Source organism: Scatophagus argus, chromosome 18, assembly GCF_020382885.2.
Source record: "Scatophagus argus isolate fScaArg1 chromosome 18, fScaArg1.pri, whole genome shotgun sequence".
Lineage (NCBI taxonomy): Eukaryota > Metazoa > Chordata > Actinopteri > Scatophagidae > Scatophagus > Scatophagus argus.
Genome location: NC_058510.1, coordinates 2,414,311 through 2,437,328, shown reverse-complemented (window position 1 = coordinate 2,437,328; position 23,018 = coordinate 2,414,311). Strand labels below are relative to the sequence as shown.

General features: G+C 43.4%; 1 protein-coding gene across 2 annotated transcripts in view; it reads left to right on the top strand.

Moving 5' to 3' along the window:
• ofcc1 (orofacial cleft 1 candidate 1) overlaps positions 1-6,293 on the top strand; it is a 73,776-nt gene extending 67,483 nt beyond the window's left edge. For both annotated transcript variants that reach the window (XM_046371487.1, XM_046371486.1), the window contains 3 exons: positions 318-515; positions 5,653-5,791; positions 5,967-6,293. In XM_046371487.1, coding sequence (XP_046227443.1) covers positions 318-515; positions 5,653-5,791; positions 5,967-6,040 — 411 coding nt within the window. In that variant the 3' untranslated portion in view covers positions 6,041-6,293. The remainder of the gene's footprint in view (positions 1-317; positions 516-5,652; positions 5,792-5,966) is intronic.
• The last annotated feature ends 16,725 nt before the right edge of the window (positions 6,294-23,018 follow it).

The following is a 23,018-nucleotide window of genomic DNA, read 5'->3' as shown; positions in this document are numbered from 1 at the left end:
TTACTGGCACTGACTTTTGTGTCATTTGAGGGGTGTGTGTGACAGTATATTGTCACACTCAACAGACCTGTCAACTCGAATGTCCCTTCACCAACACCAGCAGTTGTGTTTAAAAATGTTCATTTTATTATTTATCATGCAAAAGCTGACATAACAGTGGATGGTACCTTATTTTCATATCATTCTTATTATTTTCATGTGTGGACGTGCTTAATTTTCCATCGGCATAACTGAATATCAGAGTGTCTCACAAGCTTTTGAACACACTCTTTGCTCAAAGCACAGTATTATGTCTTTTCATGCCTGTTCTCGATTAGGTGGCAGTCTATGACTACATCTGGACAGTGGAGGACCCCTTGGCGGGCTCTGCAGCCCCGAGTGAGCCCCAGAGGGAGGATGCACCCGTACCGGAGGGAGAGACCAGCACCCACGTGGCAATCTACACCCTATACCTGAGTGGGCTGAGGCAAAGATACAGGCACTTCCTCCGACAGCCGGATGGGGCTATCATTGAGGTGGGATATTAGCATATCCTGTACAGCGTTTTCACATGAGCTGCTTCATTCTACAGGTCTGCTTTAATTTGCAATAAATACAAGGTCACTTTTACTGCTTTACTGCTGAAAATGTTAACAATATGCAGGCTGATATTAGCAGCAGTTAATTATCTAAAGGAGCACATACCTCCGCCATGGTAGAGAAATGAAGTGAAGAGGAGAAAAGGAAGGAGAAGAAAAGGGTGGAGAAATGGGCGGGAGGATGAGAAAACACTCCCTCGCTCTCTCCTCCCTCTCTGAAGAGAGTAAGAAGGGGAGAGGACAGAAACAGACTAAGCACCAACTGCTTCATTATCCTGCTTCCTTTACCAAAAGACAACAGTACAGCTCTGTGGTCTGAAAGGAATAACTGTGACAGATTTTTATTTTTTCCTCAGGTAAAAATGCCTTCTTTTCAAACAGGAAATGACAGGATTTGCCCTGAGAAACAAATCAGGACTTAGTTCATCGTGTGAATGTAGCTGCTACTTACTGACAGTAACAAAACTCACCTTTTTCTTGGCCTCCTCTGCCTGTAACAGCCATTTACAATCTGTATGAAAACTCCTGCACCCCATCCTGTTTTATGCTGTGTTATGACTTGTTATGATGAAATTTAATTCGAAACAGGAGAGGGAAAATGAAGCATACAATGCTGCCTAACTTTGCTGTGCATTTTAATTATTACAACTTATATTTAGCTCCTCATCCTCCAGGTCCCTGCAAGACAGGCAGGCCAGAAACAGACTGGTCCACAGATTGTTGCCTAATTAAAAGTAGTGCTTTGTGACAACTGCTGCACGAGCGAGCGAGAAGCCATTCCTTTCCTCAATCATTCTGTCAGTCGCCCAAGAGCAACCTGGATCATCCCAACAAAATTAATATTTTGAAGTTTGAATGTGTTGGGGGGGGTATATATACGCTAACAATTAGCTCTGAGGCTCTTTTTACGTTCTAATGGTTCTCCGTCATAATTTGAGTGATGGCGAGCTTGTGTGAGTAAACACACAGCGTGGTATATTTATTACTGGTGTCACCCTGTGTGTGTGTGTGTTTGTGAGAGTGTGTGTGTGTGTGTGTGTGTGTAGCCTCTAGACCTGTGCATAGCAGATGAGACATCTGGGGCGGGCGGGGGGGGTTTATACACACTGACACAGACAAACAGACCTTCACTTACTGTGAAAATAAAAATGTTATGTTACAGACAGAAATCTACAGCACTCACCTTTTACATAGACACACAGACGCAAATTTACAACACTCATAACCCCGACTCACAAAACCCGTAGCTCACTGCGAGTAATGAATTCCTGGCATGTCCGCTGTGCAAAATCATTTCTGCTGTGCCAACTCTCCATTCTTTAAACTGTGAAGGGAGTTTCATAGAGGCCACCTTAAGTGAAAGATAGGTGTTACTGTCCTTGGGAAACACATTCACACACATTATCTGTCTGTTGCTCTCTTTTCTCACACACACACGCACACACACACACACACACACTGTGTCCCTTGGGTGTTGCTGTCTGTTCCTTGCAACTTAACAGGCAGGGACCTCCAGTAGCAAGAGATGCCGATGGCGTCCTCTTTCACCCGCCGGTAGCTGGGCACGATAACACCGAAAGGAGCCCTGTGCCGTTCGCCTTTGCCTCGCAGCATGAGCCCCCACTTTACATATTCAAAACTAATCCTCCCCTGAATATATAGGCTGGTTTTATGTATAGAGCAAGATCCAGGAATCACCAAAGGGCGTCCCCAGCACTCGGAAGAACACTTGAGCTGATTTTATTAGTGCTTTATATAATTCTGGAAGCGACATCCACACTGCGACACGGTGCTGTGTACAAACTGGCCTTCAGATGTGAGGTGACAGCTCCTCAGAGAGAAGTAACAGCCGTGCAGGCACTTCTTCAAAAATTAAATAGATAAAAAAAATATATATATATAGAATGAAACAGAAAAATAAAGGCTGTGTTATGAGCTGAGGTGACCACAGTAACGCAGAGGAGTCCCCCTCTGTTCTGAGATTTATGACATTTTAAAGCAATTTTACGGGTTTTCCCATGCAGACTTATTACTTTATTCACTTATCCGAATAATAACGCGTTTCATGGTAATGTGGTTACACTCCTATGTTACTAGACAAAGTATTATGTGGCATGCATCCTGTTTGAGCAATAAAAACTAATATGTTTTACTTTAGGCCAAATACGTTGAGGAATATTTGGCACAGAGGCTTTCTTGTGGCATATCAACATGTCGTTATCGTTTCGTTGTCTGAAATCTTGATGAGCGCAGATGAGGTTAATAGCAAAGAGGAGGACGACAGTTGCAAAAAAACAGTATTTGACTGTGTAATGACGTGACTGTGTCCTCTGTCCCAGTTAGTTAAAAGACTAATCCAGCTACTTAAGAAGTCTGTTTCCATTTACTGAGGAAATATTGACGGATGGCTCATTTCCTTTAAAGTGCTCTGTTTTCGCAGGCAGTGTTCTGGACACCAATGCCCTGGAGGACTTGCTCCTCCCTTAGACTAACATGACCACAGCTCCAGGGGCCAGCAGCTTTGCATAATAGCCTCAAATTTACACTCGAAATTTGTCTAAACGAACACCTTAAAAAGCAAGTCTTGGGAGAAGTGCCCTGAGCTATAGACACTGTTAGACACTGTTTGGAAGGAAGAGAACAGCGAGGTGTGTCCTGTTTGATCTGCAGGAGAGTGAGAGTCATGAGAAACTAAATATTTCTGTTGTTTATTCACACAGTATTCAGCCACCTAAGATGCGTGTCTGTTTTTTTTCTGTCTGTGTTGCATCATTGGCAAGAAGTAGGAACGAAGTAGAAGGAGTAAGTTCTGAGTCGTGGGTGTGTAGTAAAAAAATATAACGATAATGAAGCCTTTATTGACTCGCATGTTGAATTCTGTTTAAAGAAAGTTAATATTAATGATCCATCATATGCTCTCATTCCGCGTGTTGCCCAAGGCAGGTGTCTGTAATATTGACCATGTTGAAGGAATCTTCCAGCTGAATCACAACAATACAAAAAAAGTTAAAGCTGCGTTTCCCATCAGTGTGCTCCAATAAAAGACATTAAAGGTAAAGTGAGGTGTTGCTTTTCAAACACTCATTACCTATAAACAGATGTTCCCCAGCTGCCGACTCACAAAACGCACTGCTGACAACAACTGTTGGGGCCAAAATTATGCAGGGAAATGCATCTCTATAACCTAGGACCTTCAGAGAAGGCCTCATAACCACTCTGTCTGAAGAAACAAGATGGCTGATGAAGAAATTAATGCAGGCGAAGTCATTATCTTCCCTCCTAAAACCACAGTGGGTTTATGTCCCCCTGTGTCGTTCTTTTCTCCGGGGCTAGCATTTAAGTGTCGACGGACTTATAAAAAGATAGGACAAGCCAACTGTGCTCCTTTTGTCTCCTCTCCTCCATATGGGAGGCAGCAGCATATGCACGAACTGGCTCTGCTTCTGTAAAACTTCCATTAAAGATGCACAACTAAGGCTCTGCCAGCTTGAATATTACCTCTCTGCGCAAATTATTTATGGCTTGGAAAAAACGCTGATGATGAGCATCTCCAGCAACTGGTATAAATAAAAACACTTTTCTTTGCAATTTCAGCGGTGCTTTTTGTTTCCTCTCTGTTTTTTGGGTGGGTGGGGGTCTGTTCTTAACCAATTGTAGAAAGAAAGGTAAGCTTTTTATTCACTTTTTAAGGTTTTAACTGTACTGCATTTAATTATCTTGTGACTGTGTTGTTATGCATGGTTTGTATAATTTGGTGAGTATGATGAGCGTTAATAGATGATGATGATGATGACGAATCGAGAAGCAATGCCAAGCTGTAAAGAGCCCAGAGGATTGCACTTTGACGGGGGACACCTCATCATCTTGATATGCCATTAAATCATTAACAAGAACCGTCTTGTCTCGTCTTTCCATGACTCAGCCCGCCATCCGCCGTCTGGGCGTGATGGCGACTCTTCGCCGGACCAATATTGACCTAATTTAGCATGCAGAGAATATGAAGAAGTTAACCTTTAGAAAAAAAACACCTTGCAGCAACATTAATTGACAAACCGCATCAATTCTCCCTCCTACCCCTCTTTTGTAATTACTCTGCCGCACGTTTGATTGCCGCTGCGGAGCTGAGGACCCACGCTTCATTTGCCGTGAGGTCATCGGCAGCCCTCAGAAATATGAATATGATTTATACAGGAAGTGAGTGTGCTCTGTATGCTGCGTGTGTGCTGTCTTTTCTGTGTGTGTGGAGCCACAGAGACAGAGAGAGACACACACAGAGAGAGGGGGGAATGTCCTTGGCTACGTACTGTATGTTGCATGAGGAGATTAATGCCTCCCTGGCAGCCATATCTGCTTAGCAGGAGGACTTCTCCAAAGTACGCCGCATGTAATTATCTGGCAAGTTTATACTAGTTTTAGATAAAGAAGCACTCTGTGGCACATTTTTCAAGTTTGCTCAATTGCTGCTCTATCTGTGTAATTTGCAACTTCGGAAAAGTGCCTGCCTACCTTTTTGACATGACTGCGCCATGCTGCTGCGATGAAATATGGATGTGCGGAAAGAATGCAGAGGTAATTTTGACTGAAGTCATCACTTAAATTTCCGTTTATTATTTATGTTTCACAATTTCATTGAATTTCCTTGGAAAAAAATGTCTCTTTTTTTCCAGAAATTGACAATGTATCATTTTATTATGGCTCACACCAGTGAGATTTAAGTTGTATTTCATATCAGTGTACATAAGTAGGCCAACTCAGAGTTGTGAGAGCCGTTTCCCCTCTGGGACCAGAGGTAGTGCGTCATATAAAGTCTCCATTTCTGCTTCTCCTCCAAGTTGACTCTAAGCACCGGGACAGAGGCAGAGACTACTCATGACAACTCTACTCGCAGGCCTCGAGGAAAATAGCAGCTCTCCTGCCAATCTCAGTCACTGTCATCCAAGTTCAACCTGTACTTTGAGATGCTTGATACATTCGGCATCCTGAAACAGTCGGGTTTAATGTTGTTGTACTGCTCATTTATTGTTAAGTTTCCTTGCTGACTCTTGTCTTTTCTTTTGGGGTTTTTTTTATGAAGGTGATCGGTGACGTGGAAGTCGTGGACGGTGCAGCCAGGACGGTGGCCTGCCAGGGTCAGGGCTCGGCCAATCAGAGAGAGGACAAGGAAGGCGTGAGTGCTCCACAGCAGCTACGGAAACGGAAGAAATTATTCGGGCGTGAGTGATGCTTTTTCATAAATGCTGTATTTGAGAGCACATTACATAAGTACACATTCGGTAGCACTCTTTATCTCACATCGCACACATGTGACACTCTTATCTCCACACCTTTCCCGCCTTCTGTTTGTTTAGCAGAATTTACACAGTTTCATCTGATGTTTGGTTCCCTCAGGGTCCCACCGAGTCGAGCCAGTAGGAGGAAGCGGGTGTGGCTCCAGTATTGTACTGCAAGACCTCAACCAATGATAGCAAAGCACAAGAGGAGATAGTTGGGCCCTAAACTAATTAGTAAGTCATCTGATCAACGGTCTGTTTGACTTGAAGTCTCTGCAGGAGTTGGTACTTCTCCTGAATAATTAAAAAACAGAACAGAAAACAGATTCTCTATTCTCACTACTACTTTCAACAGACTGTTTTCAGTAGTGAAAGATGCATGTGGTATTTCATCAGGTACCACACCTTTACATGAAAAGAATGTAAAAAAAAAAAGGTAACATATGCGGTCGACTCGTCAGAATAAAGAATTCAGTAGATGATGTTGTTCTTGCATCCCTCTGCAGGTAAACATCAGTCGTGCATGTGAACTGATGAGCTGATTTGTAACCCAATAAACAATGTTCAGCAACACTTCTAATGGATGCAGGTCGTTAGGTGTTCGGCACTGCCTCAACACGGTGAAAAATGAAGATTCTAAAAGTCACTAATCAGAACGCGAGTGATAAAATATCAATATTGGCCTCACATTAAGCAGGATAATATTCAGGCCAGCTTGATTTGTATTGAATATGTGTCTGCTAGCCAGTGCTCAGTGTAATGAAGTGGCTCACAAATCAGGCCATAATGGCTGCCTACTTACACATATTGCTTAATTAAAGGTTGTGAGCTTATTAGCATGTGTCTCTGGCACAGGGCGTGTGGAGATGGGAATCGGGACTGATGTCGTTCAGGGCCAGGCTTTAAAGGTTTTATAGATAGCTAACCTATCATACTCGAGCCACGCACACACACCCCTAAAATCAGCCCTTAATAACCTGTCATTTTCATTGATGATGATTCTCCTTTATGGGCGGCCATTACGGATCAAGTTTCTGGCTCTTGTTGGATGGTGATGGCGGCCATTCATGCTCGTCATTATCAGGAACACACCTTACTTTGGCCTTGAAGTTGCTCCTCACCTCCATGTTTAAACCATCACAGCCGTGGCCCCGGGGCCCAGTGCACATGGAGCTCTGTTTCTGATCCTCTGAGCTCCGATCCCCATAAAAGGAAGAAAAAACTTTAAAAAATGGATGTTATTTTCACATTTATCAGTCCATCCGTGATATAAACTGATGAAAGCACAACATTTTTTGCATAAGTTTATGGGGAAGCCGTCGACTGGCGACAGATAATGACATTTTGTTTATTTTGGAGTAGAGTCAGCGCTGGCAGGATGTGTCAGACTCATCCTTTCCTTCTGTCTGCCTTTGACACTAGCCAGAACCTATGGAGCTAATGTGCTCCAATTAGAGATCACTCCATTAACAGTGACAGCGCTACACCCCCCAATTCAATCAGCCCCCTAATGAACATTAAGCAGAGATGCTGCCTCTCAGAGATGACAGGAAGCTCTTCTGTCTCTCGCCATTTGTCCTACCTTCCCACCTCTGTGTCTCGCTGTATTTCTCTTCTCCTTTTCCCCAACTTTCTCTGTGTTCCTCTGTATGTGCAGCGTGATGCTGATGCTGGTCTGAGGAGAAAAATCAACGCAGCTAAAAAAGCAGGAACATTCCTCCTGGTCCTCTGGATATGTTAATACTTTGAAATAAATCTATAATACTTGATGACTGGCTTTTGTTTCTCTCTTGTGTAATGTCTTCTGAGAGCATTGGCAGCTTTTCAGTTCATCGCCGTCAAAACAACGCCCTGTGCAGTATTTTCCAAGTGGGGGGCAGAAGGTGCAGCTACAGAGGGGGGGGGCAAAGGTATTTCAATGGTTCAAATATTTGATTGTTAATGACAAACACCATTTCACCACAATTTAAATTTCAAATTGATCCCTGGGAGCAATTATTTCTGGGGGAGAGAAACACGCCGCTAGGTCTCTGCTCCACACATTTGCTGATTTAAGTTAAAAGAAAACCTTTTTGCAGAGCTATCATAAGGGAGCTGCAACTTTTTGAAGTAAGTGCCTGCATCTGCTTCGAGCCAAGCCAACCTGGGGACGTTGCTGGAGAGTGAGAAAAGAGGAGAAAAATAAAACATAAAAAGAAAAAAATAACACTTTGTCTAATTCTATATTTATGTAGCCCTCAGCTTGAGGTATTCACATAAAACAGTTTGTATTCAGAAGTGCTGCGGTGATCGTTATGCTGCGCGTTGAGATCGGCGACTCTTCGGGCACGGTTGGTGGGTGCAGCTCAGCCTGATTCAATTGAATTAAAGTTACCCAACTAAATAAAAGGGATTCAAAATTCCCCCTTTTGCTCCTTTGTGTGTGTGTGTGTGTGTATGTGTGCGTGGTTGTTTTCTTTTCAACCTTTTTCAGATGGTTTTTTAAGGCATTTTTAAAGCATTTCTTTTGATGAAAAACTTACATTTACTGTCTTTGCAAACACGTCTGTATTTGCTATTTACCCAAGTTCATTTATGGCGCCTTCTTGTTTGATGTTGAAATGTAATTACGTCTTGAACGGAGCGGAGGTGTTTTGATGCTCCTTTGATCAGAGAAAACCAATAATACAATATCCATCAAGTCTGGCTGTACACTTACTTAAATGTGTGTACCTTATATGTTCACCAGACTAAAACAGCATCTGTCTTTGTGATATTCTTTTTTAAAATGTAAGAAAAATGAGGTAAATTTTGTGCTATTTTTAGGACTGTAAATAAATATATGTCTCAATGTTCTCTCCATTATTACATCTTCTTATTTTCTTCAGCTTTATGTGAAAGAGCTCAGGAGCCCACTGACGGATCCTCTCCTCTAAGATATGAATTTTAGTTCTCCCCAAATATGCATAACCTGCGACACCAGTGTTACGGTGGCATTTATGTCACTGTGGTAGAAAATAATATGCAAAGCAGACATACATTCCAGACCTCCGTCAGGTTGTTCTGCCCAAGCTGCATTCTTCTCCACTGACCCCTAACATGATTTCCTGGTGCTTAAACCGTGGAAAACACACACGGTTGGGGTGTGCGGAGATGTCAACATCGTGCCATATTTCTGTGGCATCTGGATGGATCATGTGCCTCTCTGCACACATATTTATTTATTTTCCCTCTTCCAGAGCGGTGTCAGGGAGGCAGATGTCCTGCTCACAGGAAAAAAAAATAATTTGTGGTGAAAAAACGGGGTGGGGGTGGAGGGAAAAATATATGAATATGCAAATCTTGTCACAGTGTGGAACCTTGTAATGAGTGGGAAATGTTGTCGCCATCTTTCATTATGCAGAGGTCATTGCTTAATGCCAGGCAGCTGGGCCCAGCTTCTTCTCTCTGCGCCCCCACACCCAAACCTCTCCTGTCATCTCACAGCAACTTGAACCAAACTGCAGCCTGGCATGAAGCAAGGCGGAGGTCTCTCTCTCTCTCTCTCTCTCTCTCTCACACACACACACACACACACACACACACACACACGCACACACACGCCTCTCTCTGATAGAGAATCTTGTACCTCCAGTGTCTTCACCTCACTTTTAAGAATTGGGACAATTCTTCAGACACGTTTGGCAGAGAAATAAAAATGCACTGTTTGTCTTAGCGCTGATGTAAATATATATATCTATATATATTGTGCACACACACACACACACACATCACTAGTCACAGAATGCTTACGTTTGTGGCTGAATGATGCGTGTGCTGTTGAGGAGAAACTGACACACATAAGACGTCACTGCGCACTCAGGAACTGAGAAAACGCAAAGCGAGGTTGTTAAGAAAATTTGACTCCCATCAGTCCGCCGGGTAGAACTTGTATGGTTGGTTGTGTGAGAGTCTGAGTTGAAAGTTCAGAAGCAGGCACAGCCAGCACGGATCACATAGTTGTTGTTGTTGTTCCCTGCTTTCCTTTTTGATCAGCCTTTTTGTGTTTTGTAGATTGCTGAGACAGCTCGCTGCCGTTCTGTCTCCTCTTGCAACAGCCTTCCTGAAATTTCCACCGGCATCTGCCTGACATTGAGCTATGGGGCTAATCATTAGGTAAACCCGTCTCCCTCTCTCATGCACTCTTCAAATAATCCTGGGTTTGAATGCTAAAAATGTAATGAACTTCACGGTTCATTGTGTCTGACATTGCTTAATTAATGGGTGCGTTTAAAGTACATAGGGCCCCGGTAATTGATTTATATGCATGATTTGCACATACAGCTGTTGGTTCCTGTAGGAGACTCATCACTCAAACTGCGGCTGTGTTGAGATGATAGGCTGGTTTAGTAATATCAGGATGTTCTGTTAACCCGTCCAGCCTTTGGGAAAAAAAAAGACCAATTTTCATGTTAGTACATTTTCCCTTGGGATTATGAAGAACTACTAGTATTTTTTGACTTGGGCATTTTAATATCATATTTTTAACCAAACACTTATAATAGACCAGCCCAGCATGGAAACCTTTTCCTCCTGTAGCGTAATTGAATAAAATGACAAAATGTAGTTGAGAGACTGTATTTTCATTAGGCTATTCCGGATGATGAGGGCTGGACACAGTTAGCTGTCTCTCGGCTTGGCTGTCTCTGCTCAGTCAGTCCTGGTTGTTTTCCACACAGACAGATTGCCTTAATGCACCTGCCAGGACAGAGCTGGACACAGACATCACCAGCAATAATGCCAAGGCAGCCTATGGATCTGTGGGCTGAGGTGTACGTTATGCATTTGACATATTGCAGGTTTCAGTCTGACGTTAGCTAAGGTGCTAACATGGATGGTAGAAAACATGCACACCTGCTAATCTGAATGAATGTTCAGTTACTGCAGAGCCAAAGAACAGCTTATATGAAATATATATGAAAATTGTCATTGATGTTGTCATCTGATGTTTTGTGCAACACAAATGGAACTGCATTATCAAACCAAAGTACCTGCATGGCGAGACGTGTGCCTCAAGATGTAGAGGAAATCTGATTTTTAAAACATCAGTCTTGACAATTATATTGTGGCTCTAATTATTGTTGAAAGCTTCCCTTTTTCTGAATGCTGAGCCACCACCTTTGCAGTGTTAGCATTTAGCCTTCATTGACCGTGGCCTTTATGCTTAGCCCAGACATACGCAGTGTGGTTATAATTATTGTTTTCTGTGGAGATCTGGAGGTCGCCGGCCTCTAACCATTATTTGGTTTTTGAACGGACCCTCTGTGGAGCTCAGATCAATCTCTCACCTACAGAACATTCTAGCATATTTCTATCACCAGCTTATTGATTTTTCCATGAGCAGGCCCCTTTTGTATGTGTGAGGTGTTTTCTTGCACGGCACATGCAGCCTGCAGCATGCACACACGCTTCCATGCACTGAACATGTTCTGACACATACAAACAGACACACACGCAGGTGCACAGGCTTGCACACACGTGTACCTTCTCATTTATCCATTTCTTTAGGCACCCATAGGCAGTTCTGTGTGTGAAATGCATGCATCGGCATATTTAGTGGCTTTAGATCTCAAACACACACACACATACAGTAGCTCACACATACATACACACACACTCCTTGTTAAAGCAGACACCAAGTGAACCATGTCCTCTCTGGGGCCAAGTGTCTCACTTTCTTTATTACACACACTAATCAATACAGACTGGCCTGTTGTTGAGGCCTGCCATCTTTCCATCTTTTTCCTCTGTGGCCGCCTTCTCTTCCCCTCCACCTCCTTCCATCATTCATCTATCCCACTCTTCCCTTCTTTTTATTCATCTGTCTCACGGCACCTGAATTTCATCCATCTGTCCATCCGTCCATGCATCCATCACAGGAAAAGAGAGAGAGAGAGAGGCAGCATTATTGTCATCTATAACATGGCCGGACAGGGGCGGGTGATTTGGATTTAAATAATGTATTAGATTTTCAGAGCTACCATCCACAATGCCTCACAACACTATGAAACATAATAACTTAAAGGTACACATGTGTGCATGCGTGTGTGTGTGTGTGTGTAGGTAAAAGGAAGAGAGAGGGAGAGAGGCATACTATATGAAATTGCATGTCTTTTAGATGCAAATTGAGTTGCGTGTGAAATGGTTTGATGCAGACTGATCGGGGCAAATTGTATTCCTGCTGTTGTTTAGCAATAAAGGAAAGAGCCTTTTATTGTCCAAGTGTGTTATAAACACACACACATAGTCAGGCTGCTGAGGGCTTTCGGTGCTCGGAGAGAAAAAAGAGGTGGCCGGGCAGAGCGCGAGGGGAGGCGGGGGATAAAAGATTGTGCTGGAATTTGTCAAAAGCCAATAATGATTCTGGTGCAGAAGAGGAGTACTATATCAGAGCTCCAAATCAATATCACATTACTTTGAGTATGGGAGTATATACAAGACTCATCAAATTGATTATTTTTGATGCTACAATGGCAGTTTCATTTGCCGGGGCCCTCGACAACTACTGTTCAATTACCAGGGCTGTGTGTGAAGTGGGGGGAAAAAAAGAAGAAGAAGAAGAAATGCAACAAGACAAATGAATATTTATTTGACTAAAATAAAGCCTTGCTCGGAATAGAAATGAGGAATGGTATGTCACAGTCAAGCTCTGGTTAAAAGATGACTTGTTTCATCGGACATTGAAATTTCATGAATATATTTTCCATGAGGCCTGGAAAAACAGAATTCATCATGAAGTTTGTACAGGCCATAATGTCACAGCAAAGATTAGTCAATTTCCTAATGTAGTGTGCATGTGACTCTGGCATTGTTAACAATGTGCCTCCCCTGACTTGGTGACAGAGTGTGATGGAGGCAGACAGACTGTTATTTCACTAAAGTATAACTTGGGCCTCTTTTAAAAGCGTTTAGAGTCACGATTAAAACTTTTAATGATAACACACGTATGCTCCCTCTGTTTTGTTTGTTTGTTTTTTGCACAATTTCTTCTTGATGTTTGTATATGCAATAAGCAGAACGTTTCATTTAATCTATTCATCTAAATGAAATTAAAAATGATCATCATTGAAAAGCCTGCATCAGATGTTTTCACGGTTGCATCCCCATTTCTACCTCGCTGTCCTCTCTCTGGACCAGACGCACCTTAAAAAGTCGCCTGTTTAAGTAACGTCAGTCCAACTGTTGCTAAGAAAGGCCTCCACCAATGATCTCCTCCTCCTAATGGCTCTAAGTCTTCAATATGGGGCCATCAGGAGAGACAAGGCACAGCGGCTCTTTGGATGATTAAAAAGTCATTTCCTTAACTGTCCTCCCAGGATTTGCGAGCTTTTTTTTGTAAGAAAACATTAAATTGCTCCAATCAAGCATAAACGTCTCCTGCTTGTGGTGTAATTTGTACTGCTGTTCGCGTGGTGGGCGCTTATTTGTCATCCTTTTCCTTTGGCGCTTTTCCCAACCGCCTTGATCAACAATTAATGGTTGAAATTGCTTCCTTGTTACTTATGGCTGTGGAGACAGATGCGGCAATGCAAAAAAAGAAAGAACGAAACAAAAGGGAGAAAAAGAAAGATAGTTTAATTGAACCGCAGTAATGTGTTAAGATTGGTTCAACTTTATTCATACAGTATTGAAATCGTTTCTACTTGTCCTTTTACTTCTTCCAGTAGTCTTGCTGTACGGCCTAACAGTGTGATACATTCCATTATTACAGAAATACAGCATCACAACAGCCCCCTCTTTCTTCCCTGTCCACTGTTCTGTTCCTCCCTGCCTCTCTGCTCTTCTGTCTCCCTCTCCCCCCACTCTGTTCTTTTACACAATGACCTTTAGTGCTCTTTTCTTCATTGCGGGGACAGGCCGGGGCCTGGCATCTGATAGAATCAATATTCTATTATGATAGTGCGTGGAGCGTGTGGGGCTTTACAACTCCGCTGTAATAGTCTCTCTATTTCATCCCGTGGCAGCCATGGCCTGAGGGATCATCCAGGCTTCTCCAGGCTCTATGCTCCCAGCATCGCCCCATTTCCATTAATGTTGCAGGCCTCTGCCTACCAGGGGACAATCTGTGTGACCGATGGATGGGGTTGAGAGAGAGTCCAAGCTCGGCTGCAATGTGTGTCAATAGACTGTGTAATAGCCAGACCTGAGCGAAATGTTAGTTAAATGGCCTTCCAGTTTTAAAAGAAACAAGAGGGATACTTGTGCTATTTCCTTTCATTTTATCTCAGCGCTTTTTCCACTATTAAATCCTCCCGGAGGTGAAATCAAGCTAAATCAGATAATATCTGAAAACATTATATGACTGATTGGTGGGGAATGTCCAATCCGCATCAGGATGTCAGCTCACTGGAAAGGTTTAGATAAATAAATGGTCCTACTTCCTGGTGATTTTTTTGTGATGATATACAGACAGCGAGGTGGGGAACAAAAAGCGCCCTGCATTTAGACCCTGTGACAACATACACCAGCATGTAAAACAGTTGTTGATTAGAAGAGTGTATTAGCATGGAGGGAGTGCTAAAGTGAAATGTTAAGCTATTAGAGATCATGGCACCAGGCAGACCCCCATAAAATATTCATGCCATTACAGCAGCCTTTCTCGAATAATTAACTAACGTGAGTATTTTACTCAGCCAAACGCAGTTACGCTTTAAAAATCCTTGCTTTTAAATGTCACATGGGCGTAGAGTTTTCATGTGAATTCTTAATCTCAGGCAATGAACATTGTGAGGTTAACGGGGCACGCTGAAGGAGGCGACACAGTGTCGCCCTGAGAGGCTTCCATCAAAGCCGTGTTTCGCTCGAAAATGTCATCGTTCGTCGTAAAACGCATTACGTTTTCGCTCCATCGAGAAGTTGTTGGAATGCATAACATTTGTGAAGTCACACAAGTCAAGAGCAGGCCCTTCGAAGCTTATGGCCAGCGCAGAAGTGGCCTTTGCTCTCCTTTAAAGGGTCCGAGCGCTCACGGCTTTCGGAGAACACCTGCAGATTTGTTCCCCCAACTCCTTCAGTCACATTTAGTCCTGATGTATGTCTTCCTTCGCTGCGGAGGGAAGAGCCGTCCCTGACAGCACTCATGTTGCTCATTCCCCTTAACTCCGCCCCCACCTCTCCATTTGATTGAGAGTTGGGCGACTGGAGGTGCGTGATGAGGCCCCGCTCGTCTCATATTCATCATGATGTAACCGTGAGCAACCCGGATCTAAATTACCTTCGTCTGGCATCATTCCAGCACATGCTATAAATGAGGTAATCGTCCTTGACTATAAAATTTGCATTTTCAAGACTTAATTGCTATCATTACATTTTTTGCGTAATTCTATTAATTTAACAGAATGGGGGATCAGAGGCTTTTTTATGGTTATAATTTGCAGTAAAACAATGCATTCGCAGAGGAGGAGAAAAAAAGTCTTGAGTGGAAAAAGGGTGAGCAGAGCATCAGGACCACTCTGGCCTCTCATCTTGAATTTCCATTATCCCTTTCCATTAAAAAAAAATGGGGGAAAATAGCCAACAAATACTGACAACAAATTTCCACTGACATGCAGTCAGATGAGGACGTGTGTTTGTGTGGTCCAGCATGAAAAGCTCTCCCGGACAGGAAATGCATCAATTATGTCCCCTCATCACATTGTGTGGGCTAACTGAAGCTTGTGTCTTAATAATGTCAGGTTGAGCTCTATTTTTGCCACGCTTTTTAAATACCGCCTGCCTCCTTTGTGTATATATGTGCGTGATGTCAGCTGCGCTCGGCTGTGCCGTCCCCGAATAGTATGGTGGAGAGCACGGCGGATGACACGGAACAACGGAGCCATCAACTCCCATTTATGCTTCCCGCGGTGACCTTGCCACAGACGTCCACGAGGTTCACAAGTGCGCCAAGCTAAGTGCCAGCAACATTCTGCAACCCGCTGCACTTCCTCGCACTCTGCTGACCTTAAAAGTGTGGCCTCAATTTGGGGGAAGGCTGAAAAACACACACACAAGCATTCTGCTCCTCCATCTCTGTTGCACTTCTGTTGCACTGCCCTATTTATGTAATTTTTTTTTTATCACGCTGCAATTGTTACGATTCTGATATCCTCGAAATGGATGCAGATTTACTGCAGATGCTGCAGCTCAACGAGCAGCTTCGCGGACTTGTTTCAGTCGCAAAATGATGCACAGGAAACAGCAGCGCTGCCAGGAGACATGAAAGACTTGTTTTATAATATTTCACTTTCTTCAAAAACACCACAGGTTGACACTTTACATTTCTGTGCCTCGAATCGTCCACATGTTTGCATGGTTTACATTAAGCCTGCTCCTATCCAAGGCCTGAAGTCTTATTATTATTCTGTACAAAATGCTAGCATGTGGCACAACTTTAGTGATCAATAAATAGTAGGCTGACACAACGAATACATTTTATGTGTGTAACTTCTTAAAATGCACCAGTAGCTCAATGAATAAGAAAAAATAAATAAAAAAATAAAAAAATAAAGCCCCTGAAGGCATTACATGGCTCTGCAGCCTCAGTGTGCAACCATTTGACAACAATGCAGCCAAAAAACATAAGCTGCAGGGCCAGAGGATGAATGAATCTTTTCAGGGCTTTACCTCTAATGTGTGTCCCAAAACCAAAGGCCCTTTAGTCCAGGTGCACATTATCATATAAATAATAAATAGTGCCAAAGAAGTAAGCATTTATTTGATACTCTTATCCAGAGTGGTTTAGAGTGGATGCAAGAGTTAAATACCATCATTGTCTGAATTAAGTGCAGAGGTCAGTGTTTGAGACAGTCTAGCAGGCCAGCAGTACAGCACGTTGCTCTTCCAGAACCAAATAATCAACATTTGTGAAAATGAACAGCAGTTTCCTGAAGCAATACAGTACAGTAGGAGTGTAAGAGGATACAGTGTGCCTTTCTTCCAGGTCTCCCTTTCTCCTGTGCATGCTGACTTCTGCTGACACTGACCAGGTGGCGTCGTCACAACAGCTTTCCGTGGAGCCTTCAAACAGGAAGCAGGTAAGGCCTGACACCCCAGCCTTGATGCTTAACGGAGCGGGCGAAGGAACACCGAGCTTTGTTTTGACCGTGTCAGGCAACATCAGCTCAAGCTCCGGTGTGGCGCGCAGGAGACCGTTTTCCTCCCTCGGCCTCCGTTTCAGCATCTCGGGTGCGAGCGCGTCTCCGTCGCAGACGTGGTAGGGAGAAGCTGTCAGGTGCGTACGCTTTGGAAGCCATGTGAGCGCCAGTGACAGGAGCACTTTAGTGCGTGTATGATAGAGGAGGAGGGCTGACTCACCACTGGACAAGGCTTCATGCCTGAGTTACGCTTAAAGGCAGGAGCCTAAAAATATGAAAATATGTTTGGGCAAATACCTGCATGTTGTGAAATAGAGCTGGATTTATATCTACACAATGATTTCAACATTTTAAGAAGCTTCACAGAGCTTGTAAAAACTCTATTATAATATGAATGATTTAAAAGTAGGACAGTAGGAGAGTAAGTATTCAAGGCCTCCATAGGGCATCAGTGAATCCCACGCTTTGTTTGAGTTTGGATTTGAAATTCTCAACCATGTGTTGAGAGCTTCAGCTGTTCATGAGTGCTGTGATAATCTCCATCTATCAGCACTCTGAGCTGGCTGCATTAAAATGTTTTGCTTGATTTTGCTCAGTCACATTTGTCAATAACGACTCAACACTCTTCAGCTTTGTGCCGTGTGGTACACCTGGTGAGCGACCACATTAGTCACCGCTGGTCTGCGGCCAATCCGAGCTGTTTGCTCAAGATTAAGTCCCAAACATTAGTGATACAGAGAAGCCTTAAGCTCATACAAGTGGCACAGCAGAATGTTTTGATAGCCCCTGTTCAAATGTTAAATATAAGCCCCGAAAAAAAACAAAACACCAGAGCTGCCTTCTGTTTGTCTGTGGCTCCTGTATGAATGAGAAGCGTTGAAGTGTTGACAAAGTACAAGCTCAAACTTTTTAAAAGCTTAAAAAGAAATCTGTGTGGGGCTTGTTAATGCCGGAGCTCATTCGGCGTGGTGAAGCCCCGCTCTTTGCATACTAAAACAGGGGGGCATTTTGTTGATGAAGCACCACACTTGACATTCATCTGTTGTGCAAATTAACATTTAATAGCCATACACATTTGAATATGTTCTTTCTTGACACAGTGAGAAACCCGCGACGTCGGCTTCACATGCGGGCTGAGAAGGACGAGAGATGGGTTTTGGCCGCGAGCGCTTTTGCCCACCGCAAGCAACATTAATTGTTTAGTGAAAACTAACTGCGGCGCCCATTTTTCAACATAGTTTCTTGTTTTGTTTCCTCCTGTAAACAACTCTCGCCTCACAATTTGTTCATCATAACTCGACACTGGATGGCAGAAGGAAATATTTTTTGTGCCCCGGAGTAACGACCTTGGAAGAAAAAAGGCTAAATAAAAGGACCAGTGGGAGGAAGATGAAGGCAGAAGATGGTTGGGCATTTGTCACATTTATGAATTAAAGAGACTCTCGTTGAGTTATTGCTGCACAGCTGACCGGCAGAGACTGCCAACATGTGTCTCTGCTGCACACAAGAGTGTACTTTCTCCTGCCAAGTTACAGAAACCGCCTTTAAACTGAAGGACATGCAAACATGCGACTGTTAAAACTATTAAAAGCCTCAACATGCGTGAACTCACCTTTCTTTTTATAGAAGGTGTTATACCATAACTGGCAACCCACGTTACTTGGCTGCGCTTCAGCTCAGCGGCGTGACGCCATCTGTCTACTGGGTGCTGTTTGTTTGGTGCTGCTTGACTTCAGCTTGAGAGGAATCCACTCTGCCACTCCTCAGGTGGCAAACGCAATCTTTTAGAGGAGTTGTCATGAAGCATGCAGAAGGTGGCAATGAGCCAAGATGATGTCATCCAGAGCTGCTTCAGAGAAGAGGCCCTGAGTGTTGTATCGGTGTGTTTCTCCAGAGCTGATCGCTCTCGACCTCAGGTGTGGCACATGTGACAGAACAGTATTTAGCGCCTGGAGGTTAGGTGGCGTTAGACTCAGCAAATCCTCCAGTCAGCATCAGGTGCTCTCCTTGGGGTTAAGAGTTGTGGAAACAATGATACAAGTCTTGACCCTGTATTAAATCGTGTCTTTGCATGTGTGTGTGTGCGTGTGTGTGTGTGTGTGTGTGTATGGGGCATCTTCTCCTGATTGAGACTGATGCATGCCGATTGGTTGCCAGGCCGTCCTCAGCGGCGGCTCAAGCAGTGTCAGGTGAAATTAGCAGCCGTCAATGAAGGACCCTCAGACCTGAGGGATTCATTAGGGACAGCCTCTCCCATCTCAACGCACTGACAGCCCTTCACACTTACAGCCTTGACACACACACACACACACACATGCGCGAACAAACACACACATAGCAGACGCACACCTTTCCCGTCTCATCCCACAGCTCCAAATGATGACTCCCAGCTAAGAATCTCACCAAGTCCAAAAGGGTGAATATCCCTGTGCGTGTGTGTGTGCGTGCGTGTGTGTGTGTGTGTCCTGGCTCTCTCTTTCTTTTCCTGTATGGATGTGTGATGCTCCAGGGCCATTTTAGCAAACACCATGCAAACCATCATTCACAAGTGCCTTCTTCTACAATCCAACAAGCTGTCTGTTTCGTCCGACAAAACGATGGATGGAGCAGAAATCAGTCAGTGGTGATTTATGTGTGAAATTTTCACAACAGTGCACTCAAATTACAGGTAGCAAGAAAGACACGTTATTTAAGGGGCATTAGCTTAGCTTTACACAGAAAAACTTGGGAAGCAGCTGGCCTGGCTTTGTCCAAAGGTTCACACTTCTGAAGCTTAATGAACATGTTATATCTTGTTAATTTATTACATATTTATGTTTAAACAGAGCCAGGTGATGTTTTAACCCCAGCTTCCGCTCTTAAGCTAAGCTAACTGCCTCCTGGTGTAGCTTCATATGTAAGCAGTGTGGTATCCATGTTTCCTTATGTGCCAGAAAGCAATTCAGCATCTAAAATGTCTGTTGTTGTAAGACACTGAAACACAAATCGATGGCGTGTTTCACTGCACAGCTTATTAATATGCTGATGGAGGGTGCGCTAACACATGATTTGCATTAAAGGGGAGCCTGCAGTCTCCAGCTGGACACTGTGCTCATGCTACCTGTGAGTTTGGCGTTACCCCAGATTTGCTGTTGGCAGGCGAGAAACTGCTTTCAACTGGCCAGGACGACTCAGTCACCTTCCTTTCCTTTTCACCCTTCCTGCATGCACAGTAGGTGCACATACTCATTTTCCTTCCCGTTCACCCTCCTCACTTCCTTCTTTCATATCTTACTCCTTTCCCAGGCTTTCTCAGTTGTTTTCTTTTGAGTTCATTTATTTGAATCCTCCCAAACACTTGGGATTCGGTAGAGGACTCGCAACTTGTGTTGTGTTTACTGCCAAAGCTTTTCTGGTGAACACGGACACATTATGAACGTCACTCTTGTCAGAAAAGTGTTGAAGTCATATATTCAAACGTGCCTAAATGTGCTGTGGCGAATTCTGTAAACTCTTCTAGTTCATCATAATCATTTTAATGGGATGAAATTGAGAGTGTGTTCAACCAAAAGTACATCAGTAGAATCATTTGTTACATGCTTTTGTGCCAGTGTGCACATCTGCATGCCCGATCAAAGCCAGTGACTTTGAACTCGGGTCCATTTGCCCTCGTGAGAACTCTCTTAATCCAGTGCTTCCCAGTTTAGGAGCATGGAGCTGCAACACAGAGGCTCCGCTCATTAGAATTAGAGACATTAGTTACGAGCAAAGGAACTCTATTTCACGCACATCTCCCCGACGGACTAAATGAAGCTTTGCAAATCCTCCACAGCTTTTAATAGCTGCCACTAATATTACAGGTCACAAATGATTGCACCCTCAGACTCAGATTTGGCTGATCAAACACAGATTATCAGTGTTATTTACGCTTGTGTATCACTCTGGCATAAACACGCACTTATGGAAATGCGATCCCTCTACGGTAATGCACTTTATAATGATTTATGCTAGAACGTTTCACGGAAAACATGGCAGACAAGCCGCATCTACCCACAATCCAGTGTTGTTGTTGTTTTTTTTTTTTCACCCAGTATTTTTCTTCTCTCATGTTTGCGACACTGACTGAGGAATTTCACTTGCAAATGTGTACATTGATATACACAGCTGAAGTCATAAAACCTCGGCTTCTTGTTTTCAGAAAAACAAGAGCGGCCTGCACTGTCGCATGATGGTTCCACCTTTACAAATCAATTATAAAGTCTGGAGTAAATAATATGATGCATGTCTAATTACCCAACAATCCACAAGCTTTTGGGGACCTTGCCAAGGAGAAATGGAGCTAACACATGTATTACCACTCAAACAAACACAAACACACAAACCCAAACATGCATAATTGCATCCACACACCTAGAAAACACACAACTCAAATAAGCATGTAGTCACAGGTACTCAATGTATCGACCAATTAAAATAAGGGATTACTATGTTGACTGCATGTGTGCCTCTGTGTGTGTGTGTGTGTGTGTGAGTGTGTGTGTGTGTGGGCACTGCTGCCACGCACACAGGCAGGCAGGCAGGCAGGCAGGCAGGCAGGCCTCACATTGCCCACAGCTACTCGGTAAGGATTCCCGATAAGGAGAATTAGTCAAAACTTGGGAGCTGCCAGTCAGCGCCAATTAAACTTTAATCTTGGGCTGAAACAGGCACAAATAAATTAAACCCTTGTGAGCGGCAATGTGCGCTCTCCTGATAATAGGGGGATTGAAGTCGTCTTGGAGCGAGGCTGCATGTTCCTCAGCTCAGCCGTGGCAGGCAGCAGTGCAGGAGGAACAGGGCGACGGCTGGCGACAGAGTGAACTGAAAGGGACTATGGAAGTTCAAATTGACAGAAACACAAACACACACACGCACACACAGACGAGGAGACATAAAATACCAGAGTCATTGATGCCGAACTCCAGGGGAAAAAAAAAAGAAATTACAACACTTCATTTTCTTTTTCTACTCTTATCTTCCAAGCTAATAAAACAGCTCTCAGTTGATGCCAGGTGATCTGAATTAAAAGTACTGGAAAGGTGAGTAAAATTTTGAATTTTTGAGTCACAGTACAAACACAACATGCTTTGTCTTCAGTGTACATACACAAACTTCCTCCTACTACAGATGCACTCACGTTGTCAATAGATCTGTGCATATATCAGTGGAGTTCCTCACACCGTTTCCCACAGTCCACGCCTAAATACATTTGTTAGAAATGCCATCCAGGCATGCAATTGACCTCTGAATGTCCAAACCAAACTCTGCATAAACCCACTGTTTTCACTGCGAATGTCTTTGGACAATCTTGGGGTGGAATCATATTGGGCTTTGCAGTGTGTGTTGGAATTCGATAACCAAACCATGCATGATTCTCCCGGTACCAAGTGGAAATGATATTTTCAATCATGCTGAGGCATGGAGAAGAGAGTATCAACCAATAACAATAATAAAGGAAGATCTAGCCTTCATATCAGCCAGAGGAAATACTTTTAATGTTGCAATATTCAAAAGTATGGTTGTCTCCATGCACACTGTGTAGAGGGGGATATTTCATTAATATTTTTTAATGAATTAGCACCCTTATCTCTATTTCCTGTGCCCGACCTGTGCTAGCCTGGTGTTTAATTTCAAAGTAATTTTCTTGCTATATGAGCGTGCCGTTTATGTATTAATGTCATGGGCCTCGTCAGCCAATGGCATGATTTATTCCAGAGTAGCGGTCACATACATCCTAATATCTTAAAATAAGCCCCAGAGAAATGCTGTAATGAGAAAACAATAACATTAACAATATTAGCAACAATAATGAAAATAATTGCCGCTGAAGCAACAATGGTAATCACACATAGAGAAATACCTCTGTGTTTGACCGCATCGTACACAATTATCATGCATGTGTATATAATATAATTAATTCTATGTCTGAGCCTCTTAGCCTGAGGCGATCAGCATAGAATCAGTTTTGTATGTATAATAGATCAGAGCGCAGTTCATGAATAAAACAAACGTGGGGAGTATGCAGCAGTGACTGTGAATGTTTGTCTTTGGACAGCAGAATC